Source organism: Mesoplodon densirostris, chromosome 15, assembly GCF_025265405.1.
Source record: "Mesoplodon densirostris isolate mMesDen1 chromosome 15, mMesDen1 primary haplotype, whole genome shotgun sequence".
In the NCBI taxonomy this organism is placed as follows: domain Eukaryota; kingdom Metazoa; phylum Chordata; class Mammalia; order Artiodactyla; family Ziphiidae; genus Mesoplodon; species Mesoplodon densirostris.
In genome coordinates this window covers 15,848,318-15,863,965 of record NC_082675.1, presented here as the reverse complement: position 1 = coordinate 15,863,965, position 15,648 = coordinate 15,848,318, and the positions used below count along the sequence as shown (strand labels likewise).

Below are 15,648 nucleotides of genomic sequence, written 5' to 3'. Positions count from 1 at the left end.
AGTGCGTGCAACTTGAGCGCACAATGCACCGCCTGACGCCAAAATCTAAAAGAGGATGAGAGGGTGCTTTGGAAACAGCGCGGAGAAGGCTCCAGTGAGCCACCGAACTGCCATCACCAGCCACTGCTCAGTCCACGGCGGCATGGAAGCAGGAAGTAGCGGCGGGCGTCGCGTGGGGTGACGTCACAGTGGCGCCGGTAGCGAAGGGCGGGGGAGGAGGAGGAGCGAACCGGGCTTGGGGGGCGGCTGCACAGTCTCTGGGATCCCCAGGCCTGGAGGGGGGTCTGCGCGCGGCCGGCTGGCTCTGCCCCCCGTCCGGTCCGGAGCGGGCCTCCCTTGGGCCAGCCCGATGTGACCGGGCCCAGCGGAGCCTGAGCTAGGAGTGGGTCCGTCGCGGAGCCGGAGGGCGGGAGGAACATGACATCGCGGAGGTGAGGAGCCCCGAGGGCCCGGCGCGGGCCTCGGCCCGGCCCCCGCCGCTTTCGTTCAGCCCCGCCCGGGAGGGGGCGGCCCGGCTGGGCTTCGGACTCCCGCCCGGGGTCGCGGGGGCAGGCTCTGTCCCAACCCCCTAGCCCTCCCGGGCCCGGGGGTCCGACCCCACCGCGCCCCCACCCCTCGGGTCCCCATTCATTTCCTGCCTCCCCGAGTTCCGGCTCCCGCAGCCCTGGGGATGCCCGTCTGGACGGGGCAGGTAGAACCGCCCGGGGAACCGCGGACGCCAGCGGCCCGGCTCGGCGCCGCATTCCTGACCCATTGCCTCATGAGAATTGCCTCATGGTGATTCCGAAATAACCCCGCTCACTTGGGGAGGCTCCTCGGCCTGGGACGCGGGAGGGGAGAGTAGGGGCCAGTTGCGCGGGGCCAGGCCCCCGACGGTCGAGCCACTCTGGGACCCTCTGCTTCTTGCGCGCATTGGGGGGCTTTACTCAGGATCCCTGACCCCTTTATATGCCTCTTTGCATCTCCTTTCCCCCCCCACCCCTCACGTGCCAGAAATGGAAAAACTGACTGTATCTGCAGCTATTAGAAGTATTTCCTTCCTCTGCGATCTTCGCTTTGGGAGATGGGAGGGAAGGGAGCTGTATGTCTAGTTATTTAATCCTTCACAACCTTAAAAGTCAGGTAACATTAATCACCCCCGTTTTACGGATGTGGAAACTGAGGCTCAGAAGAAACATGCTAGTAAATGATAGGATTTGAACCTAAGAGTCAGAAGGAAGGTTAGTGAATTAATGAGATCCTTTAAAAGCTCAGGGTAGTCATACTACTAATAGCTAACATTTATTTAGCTCTTACTGTATGCCAAACAAGTTTAATCCTTGCTATAACTCTATGAGGTAGGTATTGTTATCCCCATTCTAAAGATGAGTAAAGTGAGTTTCAAAAGTTAGGCAACCTGGGCTTCCCTGGTGACACAGTGGTTAAGAATCCACCTGCCAATGCAGGGGACACGGGTTTGGGGCTCGAGCTCTGGTCGGGGAAGATCCCACATGACCCGGAGCAACTAAGCCCTTGCGCCACAACTACTGAGCTTGTGCTCTAGAGCCCGCGAGCCACAACTGCTGAGCCCGTGAGCCACAACTACTGAAGCCCGCACGCCTAGAGCCCGTGCTTTGCAACAAGAGAAGCCCACGTACCACAGCAAAGAGTAGTCCCCGGTCCCTGCAACTAGAGAAAGACCGTGCGCAGCAACGAAGACCCAATGCAGCCAAAAATAAATTAAATAAATAAATTTAAAAAAAGAAGTTAGGCAACTTGCCTAAGGTCACTCAATCAATAAATGATGGAGCCAGAACCCTCTTGTTAATTACCAGGTTACTATTATTTTATAAGTATTGCCAATAATTTGTAAGCCTTAATTTTGTTGTTAAACAGTAGTGTGATCTACTGTTTTCAGATAATGATCCTGCTATTTTGTATTTCCACTCTTTATATACAATTCATATATAAGACCCATTGTTTAGACTTCATTGTCCTGTTATGGTCACTGTCTTAGACATTTGAGAAACTGTTTCAAGCTGTTGGAGTTATTTGAATGAGAGACTTTTCAAAATATTAGGAATGTCTTCTCAGAAATACCTGCACATTATTCATTCATGGAATGAAAAGAGAGAGAAAGAAGAAAACTGAAAACTTAGGAAGTGAGTGATTTGGACAGGTCTGTTGGCAAGTGCTTACAGATCTGGGTAATATATAATTGCATTTCAGCAGAACAGTGTATAGCCTCAAATGTTCTAATTCCTTAGGGAGCTTTTAAATAAAACAGTTGTCTATTTAATCTGTCAAATAGTCATTGAGCCTTTTGTTCCTTGTGTCTGCTCTTCCAGACAAGTAAGGATCTGCTTCTTTTAGGAGACAAAGACTGGGGGCTGGGAGTGGGGTAGGGGCTGGGTAGTAATAGACCCTACATTGTCCAGCTTGTTAGTTTAGAAGCCAGGAAGTGTGGGTATAGCCAAAGCAGCAAGTGGTAAAGATGACAGCTTGAAACGGAGTAATTCCTCCTCTCCTTCAGCCCTCCCTTACCTATTATGGAAAAGAAATGTGTGCTACCTAAAAAGCAGATTATGAATGTAACACACATAATTGGGGATTATTTATTATTATTTTTCAGATCATAGGTCTATTCTATTATTTTTTTTTTTATTTTATTTTTTTTCTTTTTGTGGTATGCGGGCCTCTCACTGTTGTGGCCTCTCCCGTTGCGGAGCACAGGCTCCGGATGCGCAGGCCCAGCGGCCATGGCTCACGGGCCCAGCCGCTCCGCGGCATATGGGATCCTCCCAGATCGGGGCACGAACCCGTATCCCCTGCATCGGCAGGCGGACTCTCAACCACTGCGCCACCAGGGAGGCCCTATTCTATTATTTTAACCCAGCTTTATTGAGGTATAAGTGACATGCAACAAATTGCTTATATTTAAGTGTACAATTTGATAAGTTTTGACACGTGTATACACTCGTGAAACCATCACCACAATCAAGATAATGAACATATCCGTCACTCCTTTTGATGGCTCCTCGTGCCCTTTATAATCCCTTCCTTGTTGCCAGGCAAACACTCTTCTGCTTTCTGTTACTATACATTAGTTTGCATTTCCTAGAATTTTATGTAATTGGACTTTTATGTGTGGCTTCTTATGCTCAGCAAAATTATGTTGAAATTCATCCATGTTGTAGTGTGTGTCATATAGTTCCTTACTTTTTATTGATTAGTAATATTCCATTTTATGGATGTACCACCGTTTATTTATCCATCCACCTGTTGATGGATGTTTGGGTTGTTTCAGAGTTTGGCTTCACAAATAAAGCTGCTCTGAATGTTCATGTACAAGTGTTTGTATGGATGTATACTTTCATTCCTCTTTGGTAAATACCTATCAGTGGTATGGTTGGATCACATAGCAGATGTATATTTAACTTTTTCAGCAATTGCCAAACTTTTTCAAAGTGGTTATACCATTTACATTCCCACTGACAGTGTATTAGAGTTCGGTTCCTCCACATCCTGGCCACCACTTGGAATGGTCTGTTTTTAAATTTTAGCCATTTAAAGGGTGTGTCATTGTATCTCATTGTAGGTTTTTTCCCTATATCAGCACTTTTTAATTTTTTAATTTTACTTATTTAGTATTTTAATGGAGGTATAATTGACATAGAACATTAGTTTCAGGTGTACAGCATAATGATTTGATATTTATTCATTGTAGTTTTAATTTGTATCTTCCCTGGTGACTAATAATGTTGATCATCTTTTCATGTGCTTATTTGCCATCAGTATATCTTCTTTGGTGACACGTCTATTTGATTAAATACTTTCCCTTTTAAAATTTACTTGTTAAAAAAAATAAAATTTACTTGTTTGTTTTCTTATTGAAATTTGAGAGTTTCTTATTGATACAAGTCTTTGATCAGAATTGCAAATATTTTCTTTTAGTCTGTGGCTTGTCTTTTCATTTTTTAAAGTGTCTTAAACAGAGGTTTTTGGGCTTCCCTGGTGGCGCAGTGGTTAAGCGTCCGCCTACCGATGCAGGGAACACGAGTTCGTGCCCCGGTCTGGGAAGATCCCACATGCTGCGGAGCGACCGGGCCCGTGAGCCATGGCCGCTGAGCCTGCGCATCCGGAGCCTGTGCTCCGCAATGGGAGAGGCCACAACAGTGAGAGGCCCGCATACCGAAAAAAACAAAAAAAAACCAGAGGTTTTTAATTTTGCTGAAGTCCACTTTATCAGTTAAAAAAAAAAGGATCATGCTTGTGGTGTCATTCCTAAGAAAGTTTTGCTTGACCCAAAATGTCTCAAATGTTTTCTCTGTTTTCTACAAGTTTTATAGTTTTAGGTTTATGATCCACTTTGAGTTAACTTTTGTATGTGGTATGAGGTGTGGCTGTATCTTCTCTATTTTGCATATGGGTGTCCAGTTGTTCTAGCACCATTTGTTGAAAAGACTGTCCGTCTTTATTGAACTTGTACCTTTGTTGAAAATCAGTTGTCCATTTATATGTGGGCCTATTTCTAGACTCTCTTCTGTTCCATTGATCTATTTGTCTTTCCTTATGCCAATACCACATGATCTTGATCATTGTAGCTTTATAACAGGTCTTGAAATTAGATAGTGTTAGTCTTTGAACTGTGTTCTTTTTCAAATGATTTTTAACCTCAGAATTAATTAATTCAACAAGTAGTTATTGAACCAGGCAGGATGAAGCAGTAGAATAGGCAAAGATCATTGTTCTTATGGCTGAGAGAGAAAGTGGACAAACACATGAATAAATGAGACTATTTCAGGTAGTAATAATTGCTGGGAGGGAAAAAAATAAACCGACTGTGGAGAACGTGGTTAGTTTTGATAATGGGTTTAGGAAAAGTCTCTGAGGAGGTGATCATATGAGCTGGCTCTTGAATGACTAATATTCTGAATTTTGTTTTGTTTAATTATCAAAGTAATTCTTTTTGGTTCATGGGTTTAGGGTTTAGAGTTTGTGTGCATTTAATAATTACAATGTCATATATTCAGTATGCTGATACATCTCAACATCACAGGTAAGGAAAGGAAGGTATGAGCAATTATATGATTCTCCTTCCCACCCAGGTAATATAGCAATGCTAGTGCTGAGTTTAGATTTTGAGATTGCTTGGCTGCCCTACTCTGCCTTGTTTAGCTGACAAAACTGGCTGTATTCTTCAGCATCTGGTGCATCTTTTGCATTTGCTTTTGTTCCTCTGGAAGGTAGTGTCTGAGGGCTTGAACTGAGAGGGCCAGGAAATTTAGCTTGTTCTCAGACTCTAGGCTTTTGATTTATCTGATGCAGGTCAGGTACATTTGTCCCAGGCTCTCCTTAGTGGCCCTGTTTGTTTCTATCCTGTGGGAGTAAATAAACTTGCCTTACTGAAAAATAACAGTTCTATGTCTTTCCAGTTGAAACTGGGTTGTCTTTATTAATGTCTTGCCCCCATGTAAGCTTGGGTTTTTGTCCAGAGCTGCTCAAATGCAGGGGCCACTGCTAAGATCACTTACCCTTCTTGCAAGTGGTCAGTGTGGCGAATGTTAGAGAGTCGCACCAGAGCTGGAAAAGCAGAGCCACCCCTTGTTTGTAATTGTTACTAGCAGGTCTTGGTGTACTTGGTTAGGCGGCTATGGAACAATAGAAGATACTGTGCTTATTCCTCTTTCCCTTTGGGAGACACAGACAGCACTTCCCCTCCAATGCTTTACCTTTTTAAGGAAGGGAAGGCAAATACTGATGTTTGGCAGGTTCTGTGGCAGTTGTGGCCTGCAACCAGTGGTTTGAGACCCTCCCCGAAATGGATTCAAACACCCTAAAATGCAGCCCAGTTCATTACTGAGTTTTGGAGGGTTGTGTGCATTTAGCAAGCTTGTATAGGCTGTGATCCTTGGCAGCACTGAAATATGAAAGATACGATTCATGTTCACAAGGAGCATTGAATTTAGAGAGGGATCCGACCTGTAGGCCAGCATCAAATGAGTTTGATGAACATAGTACCAAACTGAAACTGAAATTTGTCAGTATAGAGCATACTGTTTAGAATACGTACATACTTGTATACTGATGTACACATTCATGCACACTGTATATATGTCTGTCTATATGCACATACATATACACACACGCAATCTGTTTATTTTAAAAATAGTAGACTAGGGCTTCCCTGGTGGCGCAGTGGTTGAGAGTCCGCCTGCCGATGCAGGGGACACGGGTTCATGGTCCGGTCCGGGAGGATCCCACATGCCGCGGAGCCGCTGGGCCCGTGAGCCATGGCCGCTGAGCCTGCGCGTCTGGAGCCTGTGCTCCGCAATGGGAGAGGCCACAGCAGTGAGAGGCCTGCGTACCGCAAAAAAAAAAAAAAAAAAAAAAAAAAAAAAGTAGACTATAGATCCAAGTCTGTGTCATTCCATTGACCCACTGTAATGAAACACTGACCCATTCATTCAAGAACTTGGGATTTAACTTATTTATCGTGGGATTACTAAGTGCGGGGGGCACTGTGCTAGGCATTGGGTGTTCCAGGTTTTAAGGAAACAGCAAGTGCAAGAGTGCTGAGGTAGGGAGTTCTTGGAGTGCTTGAAGGACAGAAGGGAGCACGTGGAGGAGCTGAGACTGTGGCTGTAGGTGGGAACTAGACCACACAGGGATTTTTAAGGTCCTCACTGTCACGTGGACCATGGAGAGGAGTTTGGGTTGTATTTTAAGAACAATGCAAAACTATAGAAGGATGTGATCAGGGGAGTGGCGTGAGCTGATCTATTTAAAAATATCCCTCTAGCTGCTGTGAAGGGAGGATTGTAGGAGGCTGGAGTGGACCCAGGGAGAGCAGACAAGAGAGAGAGAGGCTTTGAACAGGGTAGAAGCCATTTGTGGAAAGACTTTTGGAGGCAGTTTCCATTTATTGTTTTGTCATCAGAGCAGAGATGCTGACCAGTGAAACTCTATGAAAAGATAATGATTTATAAAGACATAGCTACCCACTACCATTAGAAAGCTAGCTGCCTTAACTTTTTTTCTAGCCTCTGTTACCTAGAATGCTTGTCCCTATCGACTGCCCCTCCCTTGTGACTCATCCTTTTCCCATAGAAAATTAAAATTTAATTGGAAAAGAGGAATATTCTTGTAATCTGCAGAAAGTACCAAACTCTAAACTTTCTCCCCAAGGACAAAGATAATGATTTTTCTGGAGCAGCAGGTAAGAAAGCTATACCCAGTATCACTTTATATTTAGGCAAGAAACTGAAATAATACTTCGGATCCCTAGTTTAAATTCCCTTCTTAGCATAGCAGCCTTGAGAATAAGTTCCTGAAATTATTGGCCTGCTTGACTGTTTCCCCACATCACTGGGGGAAGGGGACATAGATGAAATATTCAGCATCATTGTATTTTCTTTTTGGTTCATCAGCATTTTTTTTTTTTTTAAACTCACTTGACATAAATAAGGTCCTGGCGTCAGTGAGCTAAGCCTTTGCAGAATCTGTATTCACTAATGAAGGATTTAGATTTCTGGTAGGATTTCTGGGCAAATAGTTTGGGTTTGTAAACTCTCTTGGAGGCAGGGATTCTGTCTTTCCTTTCTTCAGGCCCACTCAGCACAGGGCTGATTTGTTTTAGACGTTGATTTGAGGCTCTTTTTCACAAGTGTTGGTGTTGTGTGTGTGTGTGTTTTCAAGCTCTTTCTGTGAGATGGGTGGTACCGACCTGGACCATGTTATGACCTGAGAGTCTTAATAAATAATAGACAGTGCCAGAGGATGACCGATTAGAAGGGATTGTCAAGCTCTGGCAGGTTTGCAGGAGTTAGAATGTGCAAGAGGAGAATGCTCTTCCCCCGCTTCCCTGTGTGACTTTTTCGCTATGCCCTTCCTCTCTCTTTTCTCCTCCCTGGTTTTTCTTCATTCCCCGAAGTTAATTCAGGCAGCAGTCGTTCACCAAGTACCCACTGTATACATGAGGAAGACTGAAAATTTATCTGTTTTTTCTCATCCTGTATGGACCCACCTTGTTGACAGACCCAAATGTAGATATACTAATTTGCCCTTTTCCCCTCCTTTTAGGTAATACAGATACATTTACATTACTTTTTGGGGAGACTAACCTCTGCTATTTGAATTCACACTAGGTGGGAGATGGGGACAGGGTTTAGAGATGTACAGCCTCAGTACCTAATATTACCAGTGTAATAATCCTTGAGGCCAGCTCTATAATATCATATTAGTCCTATTAACTCCACTATTCTTCCTTACCGTCTCTCACTAAGATCTCAGGGGTTGAATGAACTCTAACTGCTCTGTGTTAGTGATAAGCATGTTGCAAATTACAAAACTGCCAGTAATTGCACTACAAATATTAAACATGTAATTGGGAAAGACTTTTTTGGTAAATACAAAGGCTTTTTGAAAAAAATAGCCAAGGAAGGAGAGTTTACAGTATATCAAAACTCAAGTGGGTGGGTTATGGAATAGAACTTTCCATTTCTAATTATATACTGTTTGAGATAATGTAGGGACAGCTCCTGAGCTGTGAAGTTCAGTTTTTGAAAAGGCAGTGTAACATAAATGATTCATATCTCAAAATGGTCTGTGTGAAACTAACATAATTATGCAGGAGAAGAATCTATCTGCATATCTTCCACCAATAATAATAATGATAACAACAGTGATAACAAATGTTTATTAAGCCCATACTCTGTCTAGCCTTTGTGCTAAATGCTGGTTACTAAGTTTCCCCTGTAAACATCACTCTCCTGTGTTCATTCTTTTGTGTGTGTGTGTGTCTGTATGTTCACTCTTAATAACATGATAGGTATAATTAGAAGTTGGAAATGAAATAATAATGGTTTATTTAATAAAGGGCTAAAGAGACCACCTGCCTTATCTCCTCTGCCAATCTACTTGATGGGTGCTGGTTGTAGTTACCTAGCATCACCTTCAGCAGTGGAAGTCACTTTTATAATGTCCCTCAGCATCAGCAGGATACTCTACATAAGTGTTTTTTTTGTAAAATATACAAAGGTGAGAACACATGGTTGTGAATGAAGACCATCTACAGTCAGAGTTCTGCTTTAGAAAGTTTTAGAAATAAATAGCAGAGTGTGATGGTTAAAAGTTTGACTTCTGGAGTCTACTTTGCACACTGGCACATGGCAAACAGTAACTGTAGCTACAATTTTAACCAGCCATAATATATAATGGCCAGTAAATTATTTTTTTCCTTGCTATCAGAGCTAGTTGATAATTGAGGGGGAAAAAAGTGTATGTAATAATATAAGCATGGAGAAGTCTTTTCTATTTTATAATTTATAAATTTTTATTAAATATAAAATATTATTAGTAGTAAATAATAATTCTGTCTTCTCTTTGTCTCCATACTCTTTCTTCCCTCTTTTTTTTTTTTTTTGGCGGTACGCGGGCCTCTCACTGTTGTGGCCTCTCCCGTTGCGGAGCACAGTCTCCGGGCGTGCAAGCTCAGCGGCCATGGCTCACAGGCCTAGCCACTCCGCGGCATGTGGGATCTTACCAGACCAGGGCACGAACCCACGTCCCCTGCATTGGCAGGTGGACTTTCAACGACTGCGCCACCAGGGAAGCCCTCTGTACTCTTTCTTGATGGAAATTCTCATCTCTGTCTTATTTATTTTCTTCTCCCAGTCATCCCCCCCTTTTCAGTACCTATTGCAGGGTCCTGTTAAAATCTGTGCCTTTATTGTGTTTTATTCTGACCTAAAACTAAATTCCTAGTTCCACAGGTGAAACTCCTTGTAGTTTTTTTCTGTGCTAAGCATTTTGTATGTATTAATTTATTTCCATTTCACAACAGTGCTGTGCGTTAAGTTTTTCTAAACATAGCAAGAAACCCAGAAGCCATAAAGGAAAAAGCTGATAAATTTAACCATGCCAAGATGAATTTCTTTGGGGAAAAAAAATAACCACAAGCAAGTAGAAAGGGAAAAAAGCTAAGACAAGTATTGTCACATGTATAATAAAGGATCATTTTCTGGTTCTATCAAGAAGAGCCCCTTTAAATCAGTAAGAAAAAAAATCCAATAGAAAATGAACAATGACAAGCTGACAACTCACAGAAAACGAAAAAAAAAAGTGGTCGGAAAACATGAAAAAGTGCTAGTCTCACATAGAAATGCAAACTAGAATGGTACCATTTTCCATGACTTAGATTAAAAAGTTTGGTAATATATGTTGTATTGGCAAAACTGGGAGAAAATGGGCTTTCACACTTAATTCATGGGAGTCAAAACTGGTACCTTCTTTTGAGTGTGGTTTGGCAAATTTGTGAGAGTGAAAAAAAAACAATTCTTGTCAAAGCAGTTTTATTTCTAAAATTTTAATTTACAGATATACTTGTAAAAGTGTATAAAGATGATTATAAAGGATGTGATATGCTGCATTATTTGTAATGACAAAAATCTATGAATAATATAAATGTCCTCTAGTAGGGATTAAATTATGGATGGTACATTCTTATAATGGATTAGTGTATAGCCATTAAAAAGAGTGCTCGGGGACTTCCCTGGTGGTGAAGTGGTTAAGAATCCGCCTGCCAATGCAAGGGACACGGGTTCGAGCCCTGGTCCGGGAAGATCCCACATGCCACAGAGCAACTAAGCCCGTGTGCCACAGCGACTGAGCCTGCTCTCTAGAGCCTGCGAGCCACAACTACTGAGCCTGCGGGCTGCAACTACTGAAGCCCGCGTGTCTGGAGCCCGTGTTCCGCAACAAGAGAAGCCCCCACAATGAGAAGCCCGCGCACCGCAACAAAGAGTAGCCCCCGCCGGACGCAACCAGTGAAAACCTGCGCGCAGCAACAAAGACCCAACACAGCCAAAAATAAATAAATTAATTAAAAAAAAAAAAGAAGAATGCTCCCACGGAAAGATCTTTGCGTCGTAGTAAGTGAAAAAATTGGGGTGTAGATCAGGATTGCATTTGTGTATGTGTGTGTTCCACACAGGCTGGCATAGAGAGAGTAGTGTGTTTGCACACATGCACACGTAGGTAAGTATATGTATGTGTATGCACGAGACATTTCTCAAAGATTAGGAAACTGCTAACTGTAGTGACTTCTGACAGTGCAAGGGAAGCTTGGGCTTTTTCTTGGAATTTCATACCTATCTGTACTGTTTTAGTAAATGAATTTTAAAAGGTTTTAGAAAGTTTATGTTTGTGTTCTCAACAAGATTCTAAAGGACATTGAGTCTATAAAAAATTAGAGCTGCCTGAAATAGTTGGCTGAGATAAGGAAAGATGAAACGGGAATGAAAAGCAGGAAGATAAACAAAAAGATCTTGCTAGAAGTAGTAAAGAGTGCCCTTGAGGCAGCCCTCCCAGTGGTGAGGTTGAGGACAAACCTGAGAAATTCTTCTAGAATCTATTTTAAAAAAGAAAGAGGAGGGCCTCCCTGGTGGCGCAGTGGTTAAGAGTCCGCCTGCCGATGCAGGGGATACGGGTTCGTGCCCCGGTCTGGGAGGATCCCATATGCCGCGGAGCGGCTGGGCCCGTGAGCCATGGCCGCTGGGCCTGCGCATCCGGAGCCTGTGCTCCGCAATGGGAGAGGCCACAGCAGTGAGAGGCCCGCATACCGCAAAAAAAGAAAAATAAATAAATAAATAAAAAAGAAAGAGGAGATAACAGTGGTGACAGTAAGGAAACAGATCCCCCATAGGTGGTGGCGGCCCAGGCTGGATGACCGGTATTTAAAAATGAAGCGACCTCTGAGCCCGCAGTATTTCTTTTAATGAAGACCAATAATGGAGGAAGATGCTGGGAGAGAGCTGTAGAGGGGAGACAGAATGGTTTTTCCCTTCGTTCACTTCATTAACCTGATCATAGTAGGTTTAAGGAATTTTTTTTTTAAATACTGCAGTATAACCATCATTATAATTTTAAAATAATTAGAATCTTATTAGAATTAGGATCAAGGTGTCTGCCTTCCGTATCACTGAAGTAGCTGTCTTTATGTGGTACAGGTATCCGTGTTATATTTGCTTCATGAAAGGAAGTGGTACGTTTTCCTTTCCTTTTGACTCTCTGGAATAATTTATCGAGCAGTGGGATGGTCTGGTCTTTGAAAGTTTGATAGAATTCCATTTTGAAACCATCTGGGTTTGATGCTTTTCTGTGGGGTAGTTTTAAAATTGCTTTCTCTATTTTTATATAGAAATTGGTTTGCCTAAGTTTTCTCTCTAATGGACTCAGTTTTGACAGTCTTTATTTCCCTAGATAATTATTCACTTCATCTAGGTTTTATAATTTATTTGCACAGCAGTCTGCAAAGCAGTTTCTTTAAAAAAATTTTTTTCTTCCGTTTCAATGCTTATTTCCCCCTTGTCATTTCTTTTGTGTATTTGTGATTTTTTGTTTTTGTTTTTGTACTCCTGAATAAGTTAACTAGTGGTTTGTCTATTTTGTTAATTTTTAAAAGCAGGATTTTTATTAATTAGATCTACTACTTTTTGTTTTCTTTTTCTTTGATTTTTGCTTATTTATTTATTTATTTATTTATTAGCTGCGTTGGGTCTTCATTGCTATGCACGGGCTTTCTCTAGTTCTGGCGAACGAGGGCTGCTCTTCGTTGTGGTGCGCGGGCTTCTCATTGCGGTGGCTTTTCTTGTTGCGGAGCACGGGCCCTAGGCGTGCGGGCTTCAGTAGTTGTGGCTCACGGGCTCTGGAGTGCAGGCTCAGTAGTTGTGGTGCACGGGCTTAGTTGCTCCTCAGCATGTGAGATCTTCCGAACCAGGGCTCGAACCCATGTTCCCTGCATTGGCAAGCAGATTCTTAACCACCACACCACCAGGAAAGTCCCCTGCTTTTATCTTTATAAAATAGTTTTCCTTCCTTGTGCTATCCTTTGTCCTTTTTCTAGGGTTTTTTGTTTTTTGTTTTTTGTTTGTTTTTTTGAACTGGGACTTTATTTTTATTCTTTTATATTTTTTATTAATGTTAGTTGTTTGTGTAGTGAATTTTCTACTGATAACTCCATTAGCTGTATCCCATAGATGCTGATATGTAGTGTTTTCATGGCCATTATTTCTTTTTTAAATAGAATCCATGATAAACTTTATTTATTTATTTATTTATTTATTTTTGCCTGCTTTGGGTCTTCGTTGCTGTGTGCAGGGTTTCTCTAGTTGTGGCGCACGGGCTTAGTTGCTCTGCGCCGTGTGGGATCTTCCTGGACTAGGGATCAAACCCCTGTCCCCTGCATTGGCAGGCGGATTCTTAACCACTGTGCCACCAGGGAAGTCCCGCCATTATTTCTTACAAATTGTGTAATTTCAGCTTGTATTTCCCCTTTTACCTAAGAGTTGTTTAATGGAAGGTTTTAAAATTTCCAGGTAGAAGGGCCTTTCTGTTTTTTGCCTTTGTTAGTGAAGTTCAGGTTTATTGCATTGTGATATTGTTCTGTGTAATAGTTCTACTTATAGGGGTTACTGTTTTCCTTGTGACTGTATATATCTGATCAATTTTTATGGAAATGCTCTGGGTGCTTGAGAAAAATGTGTAATTATTATCAGGGTGTGGAGTACAATATATGCACATAAGATCTACCCTATTTATGTTACTTAGATTTTCTATCTCTTTACCTGTTTTTTTAGTCTATTTTATCTTGTATTGAGTGTGGTGTATGAGTCTCCTATTATTGGTGTGTTTCCATCTGCATTTCCTTGCATCTCCTGTAGTTTTTGCTTCACAAAGGTGATTTCTGTGTTATTTGATACATAAATATTCATGTTTGTTGATTTCTTTTAATAGACAGCAAACTCATCCACATTTATTGTTATGACTGATAGGTTTGGTATCAACTCTATCATAACATTTTTTAAAATAAATAAATTTATTTATTTATTTATTTTTGGCTGCACTGGGTCTTCATTGCTGTGCATGGGCTTTTCTCTAGTTGTGGAGAGTGGGGGCTATTTTTTGTTGCGGTGCGTGGGCTTCTCATTGTGGTGGCTTCTCTTGTTGTGGAGCACGGGCTGTAGGCGCACAGGCTTCAGTAGTTGTGGCTTGCAGGCTTACTTGCTCTGTGGCATGTGGAATCTTCCCAGACCAGGACTTGAACCCATGTCCCCTGCATTGGCAGGTGGATTCTTAACCACTGCACCACCAGGGAAGTCCTCTATCTTAATGTTTTATACTTACAGTTGACCCTTGAACAATGCAAGTTTGAACTGCATGGGTCCACTTATGCACGGATTTTTTTCAATAAATACATAGTACAGTATGATACAATCTGCCGTTGGTTGAAACCATGCAGTTGGAAGCAGAACTGTGGATATAGAGGGCTGACTATAAAGTTATATATGAATTTTCAGTTGCGCAAGGATCGGTGCCTCTAAAGCCCATGTTGTTCGTGGGTCAACTGTAGTGTTTCCTTGCATTGTTTCTCACGAGATGTGTGTGTGTATGTACATGTGTGTGTATATATATATAATATATATATTATATATATATAATTTTTTTCTAAGATGTATATTTAAAATTTTGTTGTTGAAAACAGTTTTTTGAGAGGGTATTTAGGAAAGTTTGTATTTTTTTTCATCTAGTACTTACACCTTTTTGAATGTCCTTAGTCCTCTGTTTTGTTATTTAACTTTTATTATCAGGCTTATCAGATTTTTTTCATTACCCTTAAACACCCATCTATTGCCTATTGCCTATACAACAATGAGGTTTTTTCTGTTTTCCTTTTCCCATTTTCTAGTTGTAGTAGTTCTACTGTGTCACAGTATATAACTGTTGTACGTTAGTTTTCTACTCTCATTCCCATCTTTGTTTTAGTCTTACATGACATTTATAGATTATTAAATGCTCACCATCAGTTATTTTGTCAATTTTTTTTTTTTTTTTTTTTTTTGTGGTATGCGGGCCTCTCACTGTTGTGGCCTCCCCCATTGCGGAGCACAGGCTCCGGACGCGCAGGCTCAGCGGCCATGGCTCACGGGCCTAGCCACTCCGCGGCATATGGGATCCTCCCAGACCGGGGCACGAACCCGTATCCCCTGCATCGGCAGGCGGACTCTCAACCACTTGCGCCACCAGGGAGGCCCTATTTTGTCAATGTTGCTTGTTACCGTTTGGTTAGATAAAGTTTATCCTCTAGTAGATTCATCAGGAAAGACTGATAAGTACAGCATTCCCTTAGTTGTTGTATGTTGAAACTTGTTTTGTCTGTAGCTCTGATAGTTGAAGGATAACAGCTGGATATAAAATTCTTGGTTACCCTTTTCTTTCATTGAGTTTTTAAAAAATGCTTGTTCGGGCCTCCCTGGTGGCGCAGTGGTTGAGAGTCCGCCTGCTGATGCAGGGGATACGGGTTCGTGCCCCGATCTGGGAGGATCCCATATGCCGCGGAGCGGCTGGGCCCGTGAGCCATGGCCGCTGGGCCTGCGCATCCGGAGCCTGTGCTCCGCAACGGGAGAGGCCACAACAGTGAGAGGCCCGCATACCGCAAAAAGAAAAAGAAAAAAAAAAAAAAAAAAAGCTTGTTCATTTATCAACTTGCTTTATATGTTGGCTTTGAAAAGTCAGGTGCTAATCTAATTTGTTATAGTAAGTTATTTGTTTTTCGTGGAGGCTTTGAAGATTTTTTTCCATTTGTCTTTATTTATTTTTTATTTTTTTATT

At 42.1% G+C, this 15,648-nt stretch overlaps 1 protein-coding gene across 4 annotated transcripts in view; it reads left to right on the top strand.

The window, feature by feature from the left end:
* Nucleotides 1-211: 211 nt before the first annotated feature.
* Nucleotides 212-15,648, top strand: part of PTPN11 (protein tyrosine phosphatase non-receptor type 11) — an 81,337-nt gene continuing 65,900 nt past the window's right edge. For 2 of the 4 annotated variants that reach the window (XM_060119745.1, XM_060119748.1), the window contains exon 1: nt 213-431. In XM_060119745.1, the coding sequence (XP_059975728.1) occupies nt 418-431 (14 nt within the window). In that variant the 5' untranslated portion in view covers nt 213-417. Of the gene's footprint in view, nt 432-15,648 lie in introns of all 4 variants that reach the window. The other 2 variants (XM_060119747.1, XM_060119746.1) reach the window with 2 other exon arrangements.